Genomic DNA, 24,619 nt, shown 5'->3' with positions numbered 1-24,619 from the left:
CATTACTTGCTGTTATGAATTTTTGTGTATTGCATCTTTCCCATTGTTGAATGCTTGCAGTCTCTGTGTATTTCCAAATATTTTAATATCTGCCTGACTACTTTTGTTTTTTACTTCTACTGTATGTTTCTCCAGTTTCTTCTGTTTGTTTCTCCAGTTTCTTCTGTTTGTTTTAGCCTTGGCTGAACCTGGCATTGTTCTATATGGATCAGCCCTCTGCCCATTAAACAATTTGTAAATAAACAAATAAAGGAAGAATGAGACATGGCCATCACAGAAGATTTGTCTTGCATCCTAGTATCTACCCTCCTTCAGGAATATCTCCAGTCTTTTGATAATATCCCTTCTCAGAAAGAGTGCGTGTCGTTCATTTATTTACTTAGAATGTTCCATGTAGAACAAAACCTTTCCAGTCCGGGGAGAACTTTGCACATTGACATATCCAGTTTCACATTGTAGAAGTAGTCTGAAAATGATCTTCTATTCATGCAGGAGAACACAGGAGTCAATTTTTTGGCAAGTTTCTTAGGGCAGTAGTCCATAAGCTTGCATTGTGATGGACCTTTTAGATGGTGGTGTCTACTGAAGCATTATTGTCAAGAGTTTTGGATTATTATGACTATTGCTATAGTCCTAGGTATATTTCTGAGTTGCTGCCTTGGGAAATGTAATGCCAACTTATTTTGGCATTGTTGCCTTGCACCCAGACAGGTCATTGTATTTTTACCATGCTGTTGTTAGCCTGCCTTGCAGTTTATTAGTCCATTGCCCCTTGTTGGCTGACTCCATCTTTCTTTGCTCTACATGGTGTTTGGGTTATTAACCTGCTCACAGCTTCTGTTTATCACACTCATTGGTTTATACTGTCATTGTGGGTGCTAGAATCCGCCACATAACGCAAGCACTCAGGTCTCTCAACAGCAGGTACAAATACGACTCAGTCATTGTCCACGCTGGTGTAAACGACCTGAGACGTACCTCCTTGGACTACATGAAAAGAGACATTGAGGAGCTCTCTGATTATGTAGCCCAGGTAGGTATGACCCTGACCTTGAGCAGTATCCTACCTTCACCAAGAATGATGCCACAATACAGAGATAAGATGATCAGCTTTAACAATTGGCTTAAACTCTGGTGTCATTCAAAGGGGATCCAATGTCTGTCTGCCTGGGATGACATGCTGGACAAGCCATGCTGCTTCAAGAAGGACGGCTTGCACCTGTCACCCCTGGGATTCGGATATTGGCAAAGGCTCTTGCCACCCCATAGTGCCTTTTTAGGCAAGGCTCAAATTCTAAACCTACCACCCTAGAACACAAAAAGGAAAAAACTAAGGGTAATGCTGCTCAATGCCAGAAGTCTAAATCTCAAAATGCACGCACTCGAGGCCCTTCTCAGTATGGAGAACATCGATGTCTGTGCAGTGACAGAAACCTGGTTCAAGGCTCCTGAGAGCACCCCAGCACTATCAGGTTTTACCTCTTATCATGCGTTCCGCCCCAAAATCCGGACAATACCAAGAAAGGAGGGGGTATCCATATTCATCAAAGACACCCACACCTCAAGACTGGTGGCAACGCACGATGCATCGGAGACCATCCAGGTGCAATTAACCATAGGCAAGACTGCTCTGCAAATTGTAGCATGTTACAGGCCACCCTCACAAACTCAGGAAACTCACATGGCCTTCCTGAAAACACTAGAGGGGATAAATGTATCACCAAACACCATCATACTAGGTGACTTCAATTACCCTAATATAGACTGGGAACACTACTCAAGCCCAAACACCCTAGCCCAAAAGTTCCTGGAATTCATAAACTCAAATGCCATGGAACAACTAGTCACCATCCCCACAAGAGGAGAAAACATACTTGATCTCATCATCACGAACATGGGAGCACAATGTTCAACACCGGAAGTATACCCCTCACTGGTGAGATCAGATCACAAACTAATCTCGCTGGAGGTCCTCATCCCACCCCCACCTGAAATAAAAAAGACCACAGTAAAGAACTTCTCAAAAGCCGACTTCACACTTCTAAAGACTAGTGTGGTCTCCTTTAAGGCCCCGAGCCGGTGGAAAACAGTACTCAAGCCGCTGAATCACTTACAAATGCCTTCTACCAGCACCTGCAGGACTGCATGGATAAGGCAATCCCAAGCAAAACAAAGACTCTTTGTACCAAAGGCAAGTGTCCAGTCTGGTGGACCCCAGCCATAAACAAACTCTACAACAAAAGGAGGAAGCTACTACAAGATAGAGCAAAATCCTTAAAAGGTAAGACACCCTTGATCACTATAAGTAAAAAACTAAGAGCTCTCATAAAATCATCCAAAGCAAATTTTGAGAGAAAAATAGCTAAAGACTCAAAAGACAATCATAAGGCCTTCTTTAGCTATGTTAGAAACCTGGGAGGAACCTCCCAGATATGCTCAGAACTAGTTCAAAATGATGTGAAGATTACTGATCCTACAGACATTGCCAACATACTGGCTGACAGGTTCAGTGCAAACTTCTCCCCTCCCCAAAAGGAGAGATATCTATACCAAGCGATTGCAGCCCCCAAACATCTCCAACGCCCAAGTGAGAACTGCTCTCTCCAAAGCAAAAACACAGCATCCATGGGACCTGATGGTGTCCCGGCTGTGTGCTCCACGAACTCAACGAGGAATTAAACCCACAGCTAGGACAGCTGTTTAATCATAGTCTTACCTCTGGATACGCACTCCAGGAGTGGCGCACTGCAACTGTGGTCCCACTTCACAAAGGCGGTGCCTCCACCGACCCTGGAAATTACCGCCCATTAGCTTGACAAGCCTTATCTGCAAAGCCATGGAGAGGATCATAATGGACCTCATAAATAAAGACATAGGGAATTTGCAGACTTTGGATCCATCCCAGTTTGGCTTTGTCAAAGGCAGATCATGCCTTCTAAACTTGGTTGACTTTTTCAAACAGTCACCAAAGCCATTGATGAGGAAAGGCAGTCCATACAGCCTACCTCGATCTGGCGAAGGCCTTCGATACAATACCCCACTCGGGTATCATTGAAAAACTCATCAGCTTAAATGTTAACCCATACATCACAAGATGGGTTGCAAACTGGCTGAGTGACAGAACCCACAGGGTCAGAGTTGCTGGCGCCATGTCAGACTCAAAGCCTGTCACAAGTGGTGTACCACAGGGCTCAGTCCTGGGCCCACTCTTGTTTGGCATCTACTTTTCCAAGTACAAGCAAACACAGGAGGGTTATGGCTGACAAAGTTTGCAGATGACTGCAAACTGGGCCATAGTAGAAAACACATCTGACACAGATATCCTTCAGAAGGGTCTCACAGAAACGGATAACTGGTGCCAGAGCCATGGCCTAAAGTTAAATGCCAAAAATGCATAGTCATACCCTTCGGGAAAAACAAGGTTACCCCTAGCTACCAAATAGGTGGCAATCCACTGAGCATAGAAGAAGTTATCAGGGACCTGGGGACCCAGGTTGATAGTAGTCTGTCATTCGACACCCATGTAGCTAAAGTAGTTAGGAAGACCTTCTACATTGCCCACCTTATCATGAAGGGATTCTCATCTAGATCAAGGGAGGTCATAGTCTCCCTATACTCATCACTCATCAGACCAATGATTGAGTACAATGCCCCATTCGGAATGTATCTGACCCGACACTTGCAGCAGCTGGAGAGGCCACAAAAGTTCCTCACCAAAAGGATAAAGGGTCTCAAACATCTGTCCTATGCTGCCCGACTGAAAGAACTCCAGCTCTATTCAGTCGCCACCGCTTGCTCAGAGGTGACCTTTGCCTAACATACAAGGCCATGTCAAACCCAGATTTGATGAATATGCTTCACCTCAAAAATCTAGATCCGTCAGAGCCACAAGGGCGGGAGACTTAAACCTCGACACGGCTATTAATAGGACGCGCTGGAGGGATAGATTCATCACCCAAAGACTCCCTATGCTGTGGAATAAAATCCCGGTATATGTGAGGCAGAGCACCTCGCTGGCCTTGTTCAAGAGAAATCTTGACCAATGGATGGGAGATCGCAGATATACCCCAGGGATTACCTCAGTGTCACTGCTCAACAGAGGCACAGCAAAATAATGGGTATAGTTCCCCATACTAAAGGGGTGGCGTAAGCCACAAAACTATGGGCTAGACTTGTAAATGCCCTCGGGCAGATAGCCTAGTATGAACCTATGAACCTATGAACCTATTGACTTCTAACTCTACTGCTCGATAAGTAACATTCTTGTGAAAGACACAATCATCTTTTCAGACATTTTAATTACTGCATCTTCATCTTAAACTTCTTTGTATTGAATCCATGTCATTTTGCCAGAAAATTGCATTCAGAAAAAATTAGACAAATATATCTATGATTATAGTTTGAAATATGTAGAGAGGATTTGTGGCTGTGTCCTAATGCAGTGTTAACATTTCCAAAAAGTGTTTCATATAAAGCACATTTAACAGAATACAGTATTAGAGGTTTACTGAAATAACTGAAAGGGAAATTTGCATAAATTGTGGATGCTGCTGAAATGCATAATTTTGATCTAGGAGAAATGAAGGGAAAAAGAACAGGGCCTACATAATTTATGATTTACTTAGAAAATAGAAGTTGTATAATGAACATTGCTACTACATGTTATTGGGTGGAATGATCTGTTCTAGATCATAAAACTCCAAATGTGATCCTTTTTTTTTTTGTTATTGACACACTCTTCATTGACAGCTTTTCTGGAACTTAATTATCACTATGTCAGGAAGATGAGACTTTAAAAAAAAATGTTTCATTTGCATGACATCTTATGAATGCAGCTGCACTGAAATGTCTGCTCTGGAATATGAATTTGAGTACATGGAATGGTATTAGATATCACGACCCTCTGATCTATTTGTCATCAAATAAAAGTGTACAGTCTGCTTAGACACTGATAATGCAGGACATGAATACATAATGAAAATCATTTAAAAAGGGTATGAACCAACTTCCCATCATTTAAGACTCTCTACTGACTAAGCTATTAGGGAATACATGTGTACATAATGCTAATACTGTTAACAGCCAACACAAGTTGTTCCAATAGCATAAGGAAATAGTATTATGTGAGGAGCTGATATTTTTAGTAGGGTACACAGTAACAGCCATGCAGTAAAAGTATTCTGCAGATATCACAAGATACACATGATATTCTGCAATTTATGAACCATGTAAATGTAGTGCACCTGCAAGTGTAGCTGAAGGGATATGGGTTCCTTCCTACCTGACTCTGGTGACACCCCTATAGGCCCAACACACCAAGGTGGCAAGAGGGACAGATTGTATTCTAGGTGACACATCTGGTTTAAAAAGGCAATAGCACAACCATAAACAAATTATTTCAACAGTGCACCAGTCAACAATAAAGCAAGTTGAGATATGCATGCAATAAAAACATACATTCACCCTCTTCCCCAGAACTCAACAGAAAAAAGTGTTGACATTCAAACATGCACAAAGAAGGCAATATCAGTGAGCAGTAAAACTTTATAATGCAGCAATACAAACACAGGGAAAAAATGCTATGTCAAGCAATAAAAGAGTCATAACACAACAAAACGGACATGAGAAAATGCAATGTCATTGATCAGCAAAATTCTTGAATACAGCAGTACTAACATGAGCAAAATGCAATGTCATTGAACAATGAGGATTTATAATGTAACAGTACAAATATGAGAGAATGTAATGTCATTCAGGAGTACTAACACCCTCTACCCCCTTGATCAATTCTAAACAGACCAACTATGAAACACTCTATTATACCCTGTTCACTGGCCAGTAACTATTTACAGTCTTGCTGCCGACATGATGGGGCCCAAGTTGGAGCTCATATGGATCCCAGTTATTTGTAATCCACAAAGCATTTGAGGGGGGACCACAAACTTATAAAAATATAAAAATGATGGCCAGAGCCTCTCACCACTCCATCGAGAATATCCTAGTGTCCAGGCGCCATGTTTCCTCTGATGAGAAAAGTAGAAAGTCACCTACCAGAACTCTGGTAATCATCTATGGCTTCTCGGTACTAAGCCCAAGGGAAATCCTTTTCTTGCTGAATCATAGCAGGCATGGAGCTACTGTTTTCAGACTTCTCTCCTGATTCCACAAAATACCATCAACCAGAATTTCAGCCAGAGACAGACACAATCTGCTACTTCACTTCCCTGTCCCAAAGCACTAGAAAAGAAAATCCAGTCATGCTGCAAGGCCCTTGTTCCTTCAGCTACATGTTTCAGTCTTCCCTCCTTCAGCTAGTGTTCCAGTCTGCTCCTCTTTCACTTTAAAAATTGTCCTTTATATTCCTGAAAAGGCGCTCCACCTTGTGGTGTAATGGAAAACTCCAGTCTATTACTTCTACATGAAATACAGTGGGGTGTACATAAATAATAAAGTAATTGTAATTGTGAGTGTTTCAGTTGATTCCATATTCAGATCATAGGAGTTACAAGGCAACTAAGCCATGAGGCCATTTCTACTGTGTCAATAGCAACCTTTAGATTTTATCTTTTCTTTCAAGCAGTGTCAGGTCAGGCATACCAGAGGTTAGTTTATGAACACCTGGCCATTTATTCATCTTCTTTTTAAATGTAAGCAGTGAGACACACTGCTTAACATGAAGAGGAGCTTTGTTCCAAAGAAGAGGTTAGTAATGCATGGCAAATCTATCCCTCCTGCTTGTCATAGTTATTTGTTGGAGTAGATTTAGATCTCTGGCACATACTGTTAGCTGGCCTGATTAACCTACAGAGATGTAAGGGTCCTTGGACTACTGGGTCCCTTATCAGTATTCGATTGGTGGATACCTTGTATGCCAGACACAGGTCACCTTTTAGCAGTCTGTAGTATAGTGATTTGACTATGATTCTAGCCATGTAGGACTTAGTGCTTAAGCCTTGTATCCTTTTAGTAAGGTATATGGCACTCTTTACATTTAAATAACATAGTGAATTAATTACCAAACCAATTGCCACTAACCAGTTGATCACCCTACCACTTAAGTATGTCCAAATGTCCAGATATTTACCTCATTTTTTTGTCCCTTACTCAAAAAAGCTGTGGTTTCTTGGCAATAACTGGGGTTTAAGTCACTAAATAAGGACATACATTTGTGTTTCAGACTTTATTTCCTTCAGAAAATGCAAAAAAAAAATCTGTCCCTATTTTTTTAAACAAGAAACAGCTTTATTAAATGATCATATATGACATAGGCCTGTCATGCATTTATATAAATGAAAACAAACTATATTGACATAAATTTAGTTGCAAACATTATACATCACACACAATATTGACATCATTTTAGTTGCAGACATTATACATCACTTATAATCTATGCAGTCATTGTCAGTCAAACACTACATAGGTCATTCAAATCCTGCCATTTTTTGAGCCACAGTCACCTTTTATTTTAGGCTTTATCCAAATTTCTTGCGCTAAGAGGTAAAGAGGTGTACATACTTCTTAACTGCTGCTGCCACTACTATTGCTCTCTCTTTCTGTCTCTCTCTGTAACACACAAACTCACACACGCACACACACACACACACACACACACACACACACACACACACACACACGCACACACACACACATATACTCTTCCACTTTTGAACACAGGAGCAAGCACACACCCACGCACACCCACCCACGCACACACACACACACACACACACACACACACACACACACACACACACACACACACACACACACACACACACACACACACACACACACACACACACACACACACACACACACACACACACACACACACACACACACACACTTTTCTTGTTAAAGAGTCTACTATAATGGCGTGATCAGTCTCACTCTCATTTTCATGCTTTTACACTCTAACGCACAGTCATAAGTGGTCTGTATCAGTACGTCGAAATCGCAGTTCAGCAAACTGCTCTTCAGTGAACAAAAAAACATGAATGTTCATTTAAATGAATGTTCAAATCTGTGAATGTGTTTCATAGGGAAAGGTGAAAGTTGGCCAACTTTAAGAAATGCCCTTTTCCTCACTGTAGTGTGATCTTGGAGCTGGTGTATATAAATAGGAGGGTGTGTAAGGCACAGGCCCCACCCGTGTGAGTTTGATACACTGCTTTGTATGTTATGTTGGGAATTTTGAGCAACTTTCTCCTTTCTCTGTGAAACACAATCACAGATGTGAATGTTTGACTTAACTGACCATTTGCTGTTTTTTATTAGTTCATGAGCAGTCTGCTGAATTGCGATTTTGATGAATTGATGTAGACCTGACATAAGCACACATGCTCAAACACACTTTTCTATTTTTTTTAATTTTCTTTTTTTTTAAATTTTACACTCACTAAACAACAAAAGCACTGCTTAACAAGTGTAAAATAATGTCAGCCTTTATTTCCATTACAGTACAAGTTGCACAACAGCTTAATATGCTGCTGTGAAGCGGCAGACTCATTTTTCAGAGGGCCTTATCTATATGTTAGCAACCTGCTGGAAGACGAACTTTCTTCAGTTAGAGTGGCAATGTACAGATCTGCCATTCTGTAAATAAGGTGTAGACAAAAGTAATCATATGCAGTCTATATTTCAGTTTAGCCAATCTCTAAGGTTGGCTTGGTGGAAGAATAAGGGAAGATGCATTTCGGCTCATAGACCCAGTATTGGTTGGGTAAAATAATATAACTATATAATGAATTTGGTTTAAGCATCAAAACTAGGTAAGCAGTAAATAGTTTAGTGTATACTGGCTTTGAGTTTGACTTTAGGTGTGCAATGATGTACCGCCGATTAATACAATGCAATTTCCCTAGCTACAGTAATGTCGACTAAGGTTCCTAATAGAGAGAGTTTGAAACTAATTGTGCCAATCTCTGTCAAATACAGCATTGTGCTGTGCTGTGCAAAATGCTACCATCCAATTTTAAGCTTAGTTGACTAAGTGAACCAATAAGAAAGCAGTTAGAACTCCAGCCAGTAATTGCCACCCTTCAAAATCAGCAGCAAATTATCCCCAGCCTCTGAATAACCACTACTGTTCTCAGCGAGTTTACACTCTGACTAGAAAACCAACTGAAACTGTAATTTAATGTTGTTGTTTGTTCTTCTTTTGGCTTTTCCTGGTTAGGGGTTGCCACAGCAGTACTCCAGTCCACTAATGATTGGCAGTAGATTTTTTACGGGTGCCGAGGTGCCAGCTCGATGTCCAATTTAATGTAATATTATATATAAACATGGGAAAAATAGTGGAAAGTCACAAGGAAAATACGTTGTTTAGCAAAATGGAGATGTTATCTAACAGAATAACTAGGGAGAGCCCTCAGCGTACCAAAACAGAGGATCTGTTAACCACACAATTAGCCAGGCGTCTATACAAATACACAATATAAGCTTTTATATCTGAACGGCAAATTACTATAAAAAAGTGATAAAATGTATAACATTAAAGACAGAAAACTTTGATTAAATAGAAGTGCATGCAGTCTGATGCTGTAAAAGCCAAGTGACTTTTAAGACTCAAGCCAGCAACTTCAACAAGACAAACTGGAAAAAAAGTTCTAAAATTCAATAAAATTAGTAATAATTATCTAATAATTAAGTGAATAATTATCTATGTCGAGCAGAGTTCGTCACTAGCTCTCTTCAAGAAAAATCTTGAATACTGGATGGGCAATAGGAAATTCATCCCGGGCATCACATGGGTGGCCCTGCTAGACAGAGGTGCAGGAAAATAGCATCCATGGGTGGTGAAAGCAGGGAACCTTGTTGGCTAGGCTTACATAGCCCCTAGGGCCAATAGCCAAGTACCTACCTATGAACCTATAAAAACAAAAAATACCAACATAATTACAAATGCAGATGAAGTTTAAACTTGAACATAACAGAAAAATTCTTTCTTAATACATATGCTTCTGCTCAACAAACTGAAGACCTGGGAACTGTAAGCTTATCACATAGTTAGTTATACAGCAGGTAGAACATTCACCTTTGGTGCTTAAAATTTAAAAGACTGTGGGTTCTGTTCTCACTCTGAGTGATCAAGATTGCTGGAATGGTAGTGCATTAAGGAGGTGTTGCACTCCTGAGTCTGTCATCCTTTGGATAAGATATGAAACAAGATCCTCTCTGTTTGAGTTAGTGGTAGCTCAGGTGGATATAAAAATCTCACAGCACCTATCAAAAAGAGTAAGGGAAATTCTCTGATACCCTGGTCAACGTTTCACTAGCTTTCACTTAAAAGTGGCCATTAACCTATTGGTATTGATCTGGTCAGCAAAAGAGAAATCAAAATATTCTGTGTTGCAGTGTGAAAATATATGGCTATGTTTTTCATACTTTATGTACAGCTAATGTTTCTCTGAATTTACACAGCATTTAAATTTGTTGACTGTTTATTCTGTTTTGGAATGTATGGCATGGCAAAGAAAACACTAATGCTTCTCTCCTGTCTTCCAGGTTTTTATTCTGGATTGACTGTTGTGAGAATCCTAATATTGCACGGGCAGGTATGGATGGCAGCCATCGTACAGTGCTTGTTAACACCATGCTCAGTAGACCAACTGCCCTTTCAGTGGATTTTATCAACAAGCGATTGTACTGGTCTGATGAAAATCATATCATGTTTGCAGACATAAATGGCTCTAGAAGATATAAACGTAAGTAGACAAAGTATTTTCAATATTTTATATTCATTAATTTCTTGCTATTTTAACTCTTTAATTTAAAAAAAATTGGGGCATTAAAAATTAATTACCACTAAATACCATTTTATATTTATAGTCTTTTAGATGCACATTGTCTAGCTTAATAGTATTTGCTTAGCAAACCAACAGTATGAAACTAATTACAAGTGTTCAGATGAATAGGGCATTTAATAATCCATGCAACACGCATTAATGCTTTATCAAGTGTCGACATTTTATAGCATGTGCTTTCTAAACAATCCATTGTAATGGACAACATAATCACATCAACATCACCATTTATACTACATGTAAACAATATATTCACCAAAGTCCTGAACACAACAGAGATTAAAAAAAAAATAATAACTATGTAAAGCAAGAAGAAACTAAGACCATTTTCATTATTTAGATAAACAATTATATGTAGTTATTCTAAAAAGACTCCTTAAAATGCAGTGCCACTATGTTGTTTGAGTGTCAGACACCTTGCAGGGTGGTCTACTGTATTGGTAATATGCATCTGAAAGCTATAATATCAGTGTGAGCATTAGCAAAATGAATTTTATCACAAATCTGCAAGATGTTTGTCTTTCACCATATTGAAAGAGATGTGCCATGCAGTCTTATTACAACTGCAGTATAAATACAACATCAATGCACTGTTGTATTTTGGACGATGATGTATATGATTCAGCACTTACCATAGATAAGGATTATGTGTCTGCAGTCTCAATTAGTTCTTTGAATTCTAAAATTTTCTAGTATGGGTGTTTATAGAAAAAGTAAAAGAAAACCTAGTAAAAAACTACAGTTTAGCAATAGAGAAAGTGTGGTTAAGAGTAGAAAGTGTAGAGTTGCACTGCCATTGTGAGATGTCAGTCAAGTGTTAATATTCAGTTTGTTAATACTTTTTAGGTGACAGATGTGTGATTTTTGTTTTAATGCAAAACAAATGGCATTTGTCAAAAACACAAGATAACAATTCATTATTGAACCAGAGCCCCTTCACGTCTATACAGAGTGTTTTGTCCCCATGCCCCAAAATCACATCACTCATTTTATTTATTTTATTTTACATTTGTTGACCGGGAGTAGTCCGACTGAGCTGCAAATAGTCCTTTTTCAGCGGAGGCCCAGGGAGGAAAGTTCCAGAAAACATTATACAATGCAATAAAAAAAATGCATAATATAATACAGTAAAGCAATTACAGAGAACTAATAATCAAAATGGGATGATAGAAATATTTTAGCTGGTATTTACATTACACAGTTATCAAGAATTAGCAAGTAAATTAGTAATGCAGTCATTTTGAGAAAAAGACATTTCCTAATTTGCTGCACTTCAGGAAAAGAGACATTTCCCTTTTCCTATTTATACTCACACACTCACACAGATACACACACACACACACACACACACACACACACACACACACACACACACACACACACACACATACACACACACACATATATACACGTGTTTGTGTATATACATATATTAGGCAAATTGCCAGGGTCTGGGGAACTGACACCTGATAGGCTATCATTATAACATGTTATTAATATGTATGTTGGCTCATCTGGTAAACATTCTTATGGGTAAGCTCAGATGTATGAAGCAAGCTGGAATACTTCACTGTGGCTACAGAATACATGAAGGAAATATTTTTTCTTAATGAAATGTATGCACTGTACATGATCAACAGTTTACAGTGAGTGTTATATGGCGGTATGAGTGTTAGTGCTTGAAAGTCCAATCTCATCATTTAATCAGTTTAAATAGCCATTGACCTGGCTTTGCAGAACTAGTCTGTATTTCTCTGAAGCAAGATGGAATACTTGTGTGTGTCTACTGTGCGCTTGTGTGAAATGTACTTGGTCAATAATATAACTTTAATCGTTGGAGAGAAGGAACTGTCTATGCTGTCAAGAAGAAGCTAAATGGTCATTTGTATGGCCTTGTAGGGCTAGTGCGCATTTGTTTATAGCAAGTTGGAATATATTACTGTGTCTGATACTATCACAATCAAACATCCATCGTGTACACAGATAATGACGTGCCTCTATTGATGGTTATGGAGGCCATCTTTGGATTAAAGTGTACAACCTCTTCTGCTGCATGGTTATGGTTAAGTAGTCACTGATATTGCATGACAAGAGCAATGTCACACAGCTTTCTGCATGTCCTGCAGTCTGCATAAAACTATTACTGATATGGCTTATGCTGATGTGTGCATGCTCATGTGTATGTGTGTGTGTGTGTGTGTGTGTGTGTGTGTGTGTGTGTGTGTGTGTGTGTGTGTGTGTGTGTGTGTGTGTGTGTGTGTGTGTGTGTGTGTGTGTGTGTGTGTGTGTGTGTGTGTGTGTGTGTGTGTGTGTGTGTGTGTGTGTGTGTGTGTGTGTGTGTGTGTGCATGTGTGTGTTTGTCTATATGTCTGTGTGTGTGTGCGTATGCGTGTGCGTGTGTGTGTGTGTGTGTGTGTGTGTGTGTGTGTGTGTGTGTGTGTGTAAACACATACAATATTTACCTGGACATACATAATTCTTCTAACTGGGAAGAAAATAAATGAAAAGAACAATTAAAATCTCATTATTTTCCAAAAATGCATAAACTGCATCACTGAACATATAAACCATCAGAAAATTTGGGGCACTGTAGACTACAGACCCTCATACTCCAGGCTGTATAAGTGGATTTTGACACAAACATATTAGGGGTCATTTCCATGGAACACAACTATTCTAAACCTGTCCTTGCTAATAGGCAGATGCCGAAGGTTGTGGTAGCTTGCTTGAGGTTCTAAGGACAGTGCAGTCATTATTTCATTAATTTCCTCACTATCAAACCTCAGAGGTGTGCACAGAAGGTTGTTTTACCTTGATAGCTTGTTTGTGGGCTGAAGACAGCCAGATCATTATTTCTTTAACTTCCCACAAATTCAAACCTCTGAGGAATGTATAGGTGTTCACTATAGCTTCTGTGGGGACTGGGGATAAAGTTGCCATTATTTTTTTAATGTTCTTTGCAATCAAACCTCAGAGGTATGCTCATAAAGTCAATATAGCATGTCTGGGAGCAATGAGTTTTTTGTGAGCTACCAAGTGCAATAAATTATTGTATTACTTTTTTATTTTACTCACAATTAAACATCAGATCTATATACAAGTGTTTGTGTTCTAGGGCAGACATAAGGGTGCATGCTGTGTGTCTGTATCTGACAGCAGCATGTTGAAATATTTAACTGTGCTCTGTTTGTTCTTTCACTTTTATTCCAATATGACATCAAATGAATACCCAGAAAATGTCTCACTTTTGGGGTTTTGGGGAGGAGACATGTTGCGTGCATATATATGACAGCCATAACTCTGAAATGTATAACTGGATATTTATTCAGTCAGTTTCACCCCAGTTTAACACTGGAAGGATACAGAAAATGTGGCTTATCTTTTTGGTGCCTAGTGGGGTAGGGAGACAAGCACTACTCCTTGATATGAGTTATGTATCCTCAAAAGCATTTCTCTTTTCATTTTACTGCAACCTACTATTTTGTCAGATTTGAACTTTAAGCTGTTGACACAACTTATGTTTTCTATAAAAGAAAAAAAATACAAGGTTGACTTTCTTTCATTAGTCATGATTTTTATTCAAGCTATCACTGGATCAAAAGATACAGGTTTCAATGGACCTCAGAGCATACAGAACCTTATGGTTTCTATAACTCTAGCATCCCACAAACCAATTGCTCAGTTTGATAATTTGACATGCAGTAACTGAAGAGATGACTTGGCTAGTCACAGTGTGTTGAAACGAAGTGGGAAAAATTTGAAGAGTAAGATAAAATGTCTAAAAGCAGGAAATAAAGTAATTTGCAGTGGGGGTACACTGGGGTGATGAGGGGTATTGGTGAACAATAGGAGGTAATACTATGAAGCCCTTTGTTTAGGGTTCCATTTCAGCTAAGACTGGGCCTGCTCAGCACATACTGATGGCTGACCCTGCTTAGCTGAATTTGCTTTTCTTTTTGTGTTTTTTTCTTTCCCAAAAGATGATGCCAACTGCAACAGTGCAGCCATTCATAAGCATATCCCATTACTTTTTTGGGAATATTTTTTTTTTAACTGGATCAATGAGATATGATACAATTGAAATAAAAAAAAAACCCTAGCATATTTATTATGCTTTCAGATGATTTTATTTTCTTACATTATACATTTTCTAAAATGTACTGTTTTTTCAGAATCTTTGGCTTTGACTAAGTATATGCAGATATGCTCTCCAGAGATTCAAAGACTCAAAACAAACTTTATTGTCATTTAGGAAACATAAGTGCTACTTAAATGAAATTTTGAGTGTCAGCTGTTTTGCAGGGATAAAAAAAACAAACTCAAAAAGACAAGACATAATAGGTATTAAAGAATAAACAGTAACTATAGTACAAAAGTACATGTGTAGGTAACTGACGCACATGCTTATACAGTAGTTATACAGACTGGACAACATTGACTACTAGATGGTTAACACATGAAAAAGAAAAGTACACTATATAGAGAGGTGAGATTGGGTGATATTGCACATAAGGAAGTGATTGGAATTGCACTTGAATGAGAATATATTTATTTTAGTATGCAATAAATAAATAGGATTACTTTATGAAGAAAAAAGGAAAAGAATTACAGTGTAACAATCTATTATAGTTTTGATACATCCAGATTTATGTCTACATTAATGAGTCTTATTGCAGTTGGATAAAAACTGTTCATGAATCCAGAAGCATACATTACCTGGAATGTCTACATTCTGGAAGTTGATATTCATTTCCAAAATTACTGGCTACTCCCCTGAATGTAAGCTTTGTGTGTGTGTGTGTGTGAAAGGACCTGCAAAATTACAACTAGGGAGTCCACCTCTATAAAGATTCCAGTCACAAGCAGAGTCCCTTAGGTGTTTGGTCCTCGGACCGCTCCATTTTTCCATTTCCTTCTCTGGAGTCAAGGCCAAAGTCAATTATTCTGGCTGGCTAAATCTGCAGATGACTGCAAATTATGACCTGCCATTGAAATGCCCACTGACACAAATGTCTTCCAGGAAGGGCTAACCCAAACAGACAACTGCTGACAGAGACAAGGACTAAACCTAAATGCCAAGAAATGCATAATAGTGTCCTTTTGGAAATCATCCACCCCGGAAATTAGCACATTAACAACATACCCCTAAGAACTGAGCCAGTAGTCAGAGACTTGGGGGCAAACACAGACAGTAATCTAGCCTTTGACCATCACATGTCTAAAGCAGGAAGGAAATAATTCTATGTTGTGCAACTTATAAACAAAGGTATGGAATCTAGGTCCACTGTATTCAGCATTCATCAGACCTATCATTGAGTACAATGCGCCATTTGGTATTTACCTAACCAGGCATATCCAACAATTGGAACATCCACAGAGGTTCCTCACTAAAAGAATAAAGGGCATATGTAACATGTCCTATGCAGACTGTCTCAAGGCCTATCCCTGTACTCTGTCTCCTACAAACTGTTGAGGGGAGATCTATTTCTGGCATACAAGGCATTGAAGGCCCCACTCTGATGGACGTCCTGCATATTTGCAAAACAAACATCACCAGAATTACCCATTCTAAAGACTTAAACTTTGCCTGTGGTACACATATGACCTGCTGGAGAGACAGGTATTTTTCCCAGAGACCACCCCTTTTCTGGAACAGAAAAGCAGAGTTCCTCCCTAACCTAATTCAAGTGTAACTTGGACAACTGGATTGGGAACAGAAAATTCATTCCTGGTTTGGCATCTATGTTTTTAATGTGCACAGACAGCCTGTAAATGGCTCATATGCCAGGCCCCTGCTTGTAAATGTTTCAGCTCCCAAGACACTGCTTACACTTATCAAGGATAGTAGCACTTGTCAGAGATTCAGGATGCATGGATAGGCTTAAAAGGCACTTGTGGTCATTAGTCTAGTACACACCGTTGAACCTATGAGTCCTGTGTTATATGCAATAAAAATATATAAAAAAATTTTTTAATAAAGAATGCTTTTTATTGAGTCATTCAATAAAGTGAAAACTTTGAGAAAAACACAGACAAGCTGATTTCAGAAAAGCATTCAAGGTTGGTTTTGTTGATTCTGTTATTGAGGTAGCAGCTGAGCCCTCAAAGCTACACATCTCCATACCCTCACAACCTAATGAACTTATTCTTGATGAGGCACCAATAATATGATATTTTAATACTAAGAGTAAAACAAAATATTCTTAGCTTGCATGTCGACAAAAAAAAATGATACTTCTGAACCTCTTTGTGCAAAAATCAGGAAATAAGCCATAACATATGACATATAATTCCCCAATATCATGGACAGATTTTTAATATTACTCTTATACATTCACAAAATGTTTTGCCCTAAAGTGCGTAATTTGAAGTATGAGGTCTGAAACACATCCATTATTATTTAGAAACTGCATTCCTCAGTACTAAAAAGTTTTACAAAGAACACACCAAAAGTATGACAAACACACAACAAACCCATATCTCTCAACATCTTTCCAGAAAAATCAGGAAGAAGGCAGAAACTTAAGGAGGAGCAAATTGCCAAAATCCAGATTTTGAATATTGCTTTTAGAAGATAATAATGTGTTACATTAGCAAGCATTCTTTTAAAGATGAAATCAGAAACTCAAATGTCCATTATTCCTTACTAACTCCGTTCCTCAGTGCTTGGACAGTAAACCAGAATTTTAAGAAGAACATATACATTTATTTGTTTTTATATATATATATTTTTTTACTAAGAAAATGCACTGCTTAATTCCATACACATTAACAGATTCACCTACATCTGAAAGGTTCCAGCAGATCTCTTGCTTTGGCCACTAGGTTTGTACTCCACACTTCCTCAGGGTCTGCCCCCCAGAAAAAAGCTCTCAGTCATAATAAGAAGAGAAGAGAACATTCACACAAGCATAATCCATATAATAAATATGCATGCCATAGCCATGGTAGCTCCACAGACAGCAGACCTTAGAATTTACTACATAGTGAATGTCATTACAAATGGGCATTTTTTTTCCCATTTCACTGGAAGCAGAAGATGTTGTCATGCACAAAATGAGACTATTGTACATAAAAAATGGGGTAGGGTCTATATGTGTGCATGCATGCATGTGGGGTCCAGGTCTTACCTTTAAATAACTATAATATTTAAATATGGATATTTTAACGTACACCAGAAATTCTCTTTTCAAAAAGCACAAAATATATATTTAAGGTTTTATTTGTGTCTTGTCTAATACAGAGTGCCTTCCTCTGTGTCTTAGGCAATATAATTGCTATTTATTTCAGATCTCTTTCCTCTGTCTCTGAGGCAACATAATTGCTATTTGTTTCAGAGCTGTTTCCTCTGTCTCTGAAGCAATAAAAACTTTAATGTGTCCAGATTTCGTCTTCTTCTTTATTGCTCTGTTTAAATAAGTATAAAGTTGTGGAATGTTGAAAGCAGAATGCAGGCCACAGACTGCATTAAGCCATCTTGCTCTTCCATTTACAACGGTAGAATGCATTTCATCAAGAACAAAGGCCGTCATATATTCTGTGGTAGTTAGGTATGTGATGTACAGCATAGGTTCATAGAATATAGGGCAGTACTAGGCTGGCTGCCCTTGCTGACCATTTTATGCCCAGCCAGTTTCCCTTTTTATGCACTAATTAATCTATCACATTTGGTAAGTGATTGGCCTCACCTTTTCCATGGCTGATAATAATATATTACCACTAAGGACAATAACTGGGGTTATACCATAGATAATTTAAAGGGACACAGGCATGGGAGATAAAGCACTTATGATCTGCCTCTGTTCATAAGTAGCACAGAGGGCAGCCCTGGGGCAAATTTTCTGTTTTTCATCAACAGGTTGAAGCATACCTTTTGTTAGCTGAAAGCTTTTAAGACTGGTTTCAGCTGCAATAAAGTTGTTAAAAAATGTACCCCACAAATATAAAGCAATAGAGCTAAGCAGTTACTCAAATACTTGTACTGTTTTAGGAAAGTTTCCCCAAGTCATTGCAGATAGCTATGCCACTATTTGCATGCCTCCCTGTGGGTCTTGTGATCTATCGGCATAATGTTTGCTTTCCTTGTCACTTGATTGACATAGGAAAATCTTCAAAGAGGTTAGAGCTTTACTGAAAAACTGTGGATTTACAAGGGTGAAATGATTTTGCTTTTTGAATGAGTATAAACTCCTTTTAAAATGCACTTTATGTGCCTGTACATTATTTATTTATTTATTTATTTTATTTCACAGTTCTTTACCGGGAAAGTTTGACTGGACATGGATCCTTTTTCAGCAGAGACCCAGGGAGAAAAACTCCTAATTTAGGTGAAAATGATACACCTGTCAATTCTGTTTACATCAATAATTTTAAAATACATGGTAACAGTACACCGTAGCTTGATAGTCATTAATAATGCAGTAACTAGATAGTCATTGACGATGTAACAGATGCAGCAGTCAGATACAATTACATAAGGTACACAAATTCTGACTTGAAACCATTTATAGATGTCTTCTAATTTTGCAGGGCCTCAAAGCTAAGGCTATAACAGAGGTTAATATAAAAGGAAGAGTGAGTGGTTAATGAGATTAAAGAAGCGATAGAGTGGGTACATCAGTGGGGAGTCCAGTAATGAGAGAGGGAGTACAGTGTGATGAGAGATAAGGCAATGGAAGAGGGCAGTACAAAGTCACAGATGTAGAGACATGTAGCAGAAGGTGGCTTAGATGGCTAAGGATGTAATACTAGTTGGAGAAGAAGGGTGGTATGAGGACTTAATAAGATTTGGATAGAGAAGGGATGGGGTACAAAAGTGGGAGTAACAAAGTGTTAAGAGAGAGGGGATTAGTGATAGAGTAGTAGGCCATATAAGACATTATCCATGCTTGTCACAGTTACAGAGCCATGATTGCTGTAGGTGGGATTTTAAGGCTTTTTTGAAGGAGGCAATCGAGGCTGTAGCTGAGATGTTGGGGGGAAGGTGGTTCCAGTGTTTGGCAATAGTGCTGCTATATAGGGATTTACCTGTGGAATTACTGGCTTTGGTCAAATTTAATAGGATCTTTTGGTTGGATCGTAGGACTCTAGTTTTGGTGCTTGGGTGAATTATATTTTGTAGAGCTGGCTTTTTTTCAGGACAGTGAATTAGTTTGTGGGTAAGAATAAGTTGATTGTAAAGAGTGAGTTGGGGAAGTTCCACCCAGTTGAGTGTTTTGAGAGGAGTGCAGTGGTCTGATCTATGAGGGGTGTTGGCTGCAAATTTGGAAATTTTATTTATAATTGTGTGCTTATGTTTTATTTTCATTTCTTCTTCTTGCTGGTTTATCTCTGTTTTTGGCCACTTAGAGATCTTTGGACCTTAGGCAGAACAATTCAGTTTTGGAAACTACACAATTTTTCAAGCTATCTTTTTTTGTTGTTGTTGCTGTTAAGTTAATTTATGTATATTTAAAGAAATTTATATAGAACTGTGGATTCATGTTTCAGGTGTAGGGTGCATTTCTTCTGGTTTCATTACTGTGTGCTCTCTCTCTCTCTCTCACTCTGTTGCTTGTTTAAAAAGATGTTGCACACTCATGGCAATCCTCAGTGTGGAGAACATTGACATCTGTGCAGTAACAGAAACCTGGTTTAAGGCTCCTGAGAGCACCCCAGCACTACTAGGCTATAACTCATATCATACCTTTTGGCCACAGAACCAGAACCGAAAAACAAAAGGCGGGGGTGTATCCATATTCATCAAGGATACCCACACCTCCAGGTTAGTGGCGCAGCACAATACATCAGAGATCATCCATGTGCAACTAACAATGGGCAAAACTGCATTCCAAATTGTAGCTTGCTATAGATCACCCATCATGGCCCAGGACTCCCATTCCACATTTCTGGAGACACTGGGAAATATGAAGGTCCTACCAAACACCCTAATACTGGGTGATTTCAATTACCCCGACATAAACTGGGAGAACTACTCAAGTACTAACTCCCTTGCCCAATCCTTCCTAGAATTTATAAACTCGAACACCCTGGATCAACTGGTCAACACCCCCATCAGAGGGAACAACATATTGGACCTGGTCATCACCAACATGGACGACCGGTGTTCCACACCGGATGTCAACCTCTTGCTGGTTAGATCAGACCATAAACTAATCACTCTGAATATCCACATTCTGCCACCAACCCCAATCAAGGAAACCACCATGAAAAACTTTTCAAAAGCAAACTTCACTTTACTTAAGACTGAGGTGGAAAGGTTCACAGCCCCCATGCTAAAGAACAATGCTGTCCAAGCTGCTGAAACCTTTACAAAGGTACTCTATGAGCATCTGCAGGAATGTATGGATTGTGCTATCCCAAGTAAAACCAAGACTCACTCCTACAAGAAAAGGAAACCAGTCTGGTGGACCCCTTCCATAAACAAGCTATACAACAGAAGGAGGAAACTAGTACAGAAAAGAGTAAAATCCCAAGAAGGAAAGACATCCCTGATCAGCAGCAGCAAGAAACTACGATCCCTAATTAAATCATCCAAGGCTAGTTTCAAAAGTAAAATTACCAATGACTCTAAAGATAACTACAAAGTGTTCTTTAGCTATGTCAAGAACCTAAGTGGAAACTCTTAGATCTGCTCTGAGTTAGTGCAGAATGACACAGAATACACTGAACCGACTGATATTGCCAACATTCTGGCAGACAGGTTTAATGCAAACTTCACCCCCCTCTCACCCCCTAAAGGGCTCATAACCATACCAGAAGAATGTAGGGTCCTATCAATCACCAACACACAGGTTAAAACAGCCCTATCCAAAGCCAAAAACACGGCTTCAGTGAGACCGGTCGGTGTCCCAGGCTGTGTCTTACAAGAGCTCCAAAATGAACTAACCCCTCACCTAAACACACTGTTCAAACTCAGCCTCTCTACAGGCTACATACCCACAGAGTGGTGCACAGCAACAGTTATCCTGCTCCACAAAGGTGGAGCCACAACAGACCCTGGGAACTATTGCCCTATAAGCCTGACTAGCCTGGTCTGCAAGGCTATGGAATGCATCATCATGGAACTCATTAACAGAGACATTGGGAACCTCCAAACCTTGAACCCTACCCAGTTTGGCTTTGTTAAGGGCAGATCATGCCTCCTAAACCTGGTGGACATCCTTGAGATGGTTACCATGGCATTAGACGAGGGAAAGGAGTTCCACACAGCCTACCTAGACCTTGCAAAGGCTTTCAACACCATTCCCCATTCTAGTATTATAGACAATCTCAAAAGCTTGAACATAAACCCCTACGTCACGAGATGGGTTGCCAACTGGCTCATGGATAGAACCCACATGGTGAGAGTTGCAGGCTCTACGTCCGACTCTAAACTGGTTACAAGTGGCATCCCCCAGGGCTTAGTCCTAGGAGCCATCCTGTTCGGTATATACTTCTCAGAGGTACAAGCAAGCATAGGAGGACTATGGCTGACCAAGTTTGCAGACGACTGCAAACTAGGGGCCATACCTGATTCTCCAGCTGATACAGACACCCTCTAGATGGGTCTCACTGAGACAGATACCTGGTGTCAAAATCATGGCCTGAAGCTAAATGCTAAAAAGTTCATAGTCATCCCCTTTGGAAAAAAACAAAGTACCCGCGAACTACCACATAGGTGGTAGTCCCCTAAATACAGAAAATGCAATAAAGGGTCTGGGGACCCAAGTAGATAGTAATCTCTCCTTTGATAATCATATTGCCAAGGTGGTTAGAAAATCCTTCTATGTGGCCCACCTAATCACAAAAGGGTTCACATCTAGAACAAAAGAGGTTATTGTGCCTCTCTACTCATCACTCATTAGACCCATCATAGAATACAGCACCCCATTTGGGATGTACCTTACAAGACACCTGAAACAGCTGGAAAGACCACAAAAGTTCCTCACTAAGAGGATTACTGGCCTCAAACACATGCCCTATGCAGCTCAAGAAACTCCAGCTGTACTCGGTTGCATACCACTTACTCAGAGGTGATCTCTGCTTGACATACAAGGCCGTGTCCACCCCAAAATTGATGGACATGCTCCACCTAAAAAAAAATCCTGGAGAGCCACACGCTCTAGATATACAAACCTCACCACAAGAATAAATAGGACATGCTGGAGGGATAGATTACTGTCCCCGAGACTCCCCATGCTTTGGAACAGGATTCCAATACGCATCAGGTAGAGCCCCTCACTAACACTCTTCAAGAGAAACCTTGATGGATGGATGGGATTTACCCTGGGGTCACTACAGTGACTCTGCTGGACAGTGGCGCAGGGAACTAATGGCTCTGCTGGACCGAGGCACAGAGAACTAATCTAAGGGGGTGGCAAAAGCCAACACATTCTGGCTAGGCTTATAAATGTCCTTGGGTAGATAGCCCAGTACTTACCTATGAACCTATAAATAACTGCTGTGAATTAACATGTAAGAATGCATGCAGTACTGCCGATAGTTATTGACATTTTTTTGTCTTTTTTACAGAATTTTGAAATTAGTGTTGTGTGTGTCCTGCTAAATGAATGCGAATGCATGCTGGACATTGTCATAAATTTCAGTGCACTCAATTTATATGATTTTGTAATGAAAACATTGGTTCTTATTTTACATATAGTGAAGGTTTTTTTCAAACCATGTCTAAGCATGCATTTACTCTAACATTTAACTGTAAAATCATCAGTTCCTTTGGTCACAGATTATGTAAATAACACTAGGATAATGCACTTATTTGAAAAGCAATAGATAGCAAGCAACATAACATAGCCATTTGTATTCTGATCATTTTACTAATGCTCACTTTCTGCCATGGCATCTGTTGTAGAAAATGTATGGTTCAAGCCTGATGAGAGGCAGTTGGGCTATATTATATTGTTTTCTTGTAGAAAAGTGGCCAAGGAGAGATGCAGTTTAGCAACAGCTAAATGTGAGAATTAAAAGTATGTCCTTGTAAGATGTGTAACAGTATGTATGCTTTTTTATTGTTTTTATGGTATTGTGGCATATGACTTTTTATTAGATGTTGGAATCAGCAGGTCAGAACTGGCAGTCTCACTCACTGTCAATTTATGAAGTATTTATTGCATCAAAATGTACTTAGTCATTTTTTTCTCATTATAATCATATGTAGGAAGATACATGATTGGTTCCGCTGAGTAGTGAACCATTTTGTGATGTGTACATATACAATATAATGTCTTATGCTATAGAGTCTGTGATTTGCTTTGCATTCATGTTGCACATTAATTTCCTATGCATTATGCTGATTTCTTTACTGAAATAATTTAGCTGGTGTCCAAATAATGGTTTTGAACCTCCACAAAGCATTGTCCCAATAAGAATGATGATACTGACAGAAGTATTCTAGTACTGGATATCCCACCTATTCACTATGTACATGAGGGTAGGATTTTATTTGTTGGGTAAATGTACAGTTCATATGTTATTGTATGGTAAGCATATGAAATGTGTTGTCTGGAAATAATCACAAAAATGCTTTTGATGTAACAAATAGGTACTCTATTTGGAACATGCTCTGTTGATGATAAATATCAGTGTTGTGCAGTGTGGACATAAGTCTGTAGTTTGTTGACTATGATTCACTAAGCAGAGATACAAATGATGCAATGCATGTTGATCTGGTACTTACCTGTCTTGAGCAATAGTTAGATATAAGGGATTATCATCGGGTCACTGATAAAAATTGACTTGTGTTTAAGACATAGATGCCAAGAAATTCACCTCTCAAGCAAGTTGAAAATACATAATTGAAGGTTATGATCCAA

General features: G+C 39.1%; 1 protein-coding gene across 1 annotated transcript in view; it reads left to right on the top strand.

Moving 5' to 3' along the window:
- Positions 1–24,619, top strand: part of LRP1B (LDL receptor related protein 1B) — a gene marked incomplete at its 5' end in the record, with an annotated part of 5,941,474 nt that overhangs the window by 4,160,885 nt on the left and 1,755,970 nt on the right. Inside the window, one exon of the mRNA XM_044073672.1 lies at positions 10,510–10,709. Coding sequence (XP_043929607.1) covers positions 10,510–10,709 — 200 coding nt within the window. The remainder of the gene's footprint in view (positions 1–10,509; positions 10,710–24,619) is intronic.

This window comes from Protopterus annectens, chromosome 6.part0 (assembly GCF_019279795.1).
Source record: "Protopterus annectens isolate FY-2018-M chromosome 6.part0, PAN1.0, whole genome shotgun sequence".
Classification (NCBI taxonomy): domain Eukaryota; kingdom Metazoa; phylum Chordata; order Ceratodontiformes; family Protopteridae; genus Protopterus; species Protopterus annectens.
The sequence above is the reverse complement of the archived record's forward strand: the minus strand, read 5'-3'. Positions and strand labels throughout refer to the sequence as shown.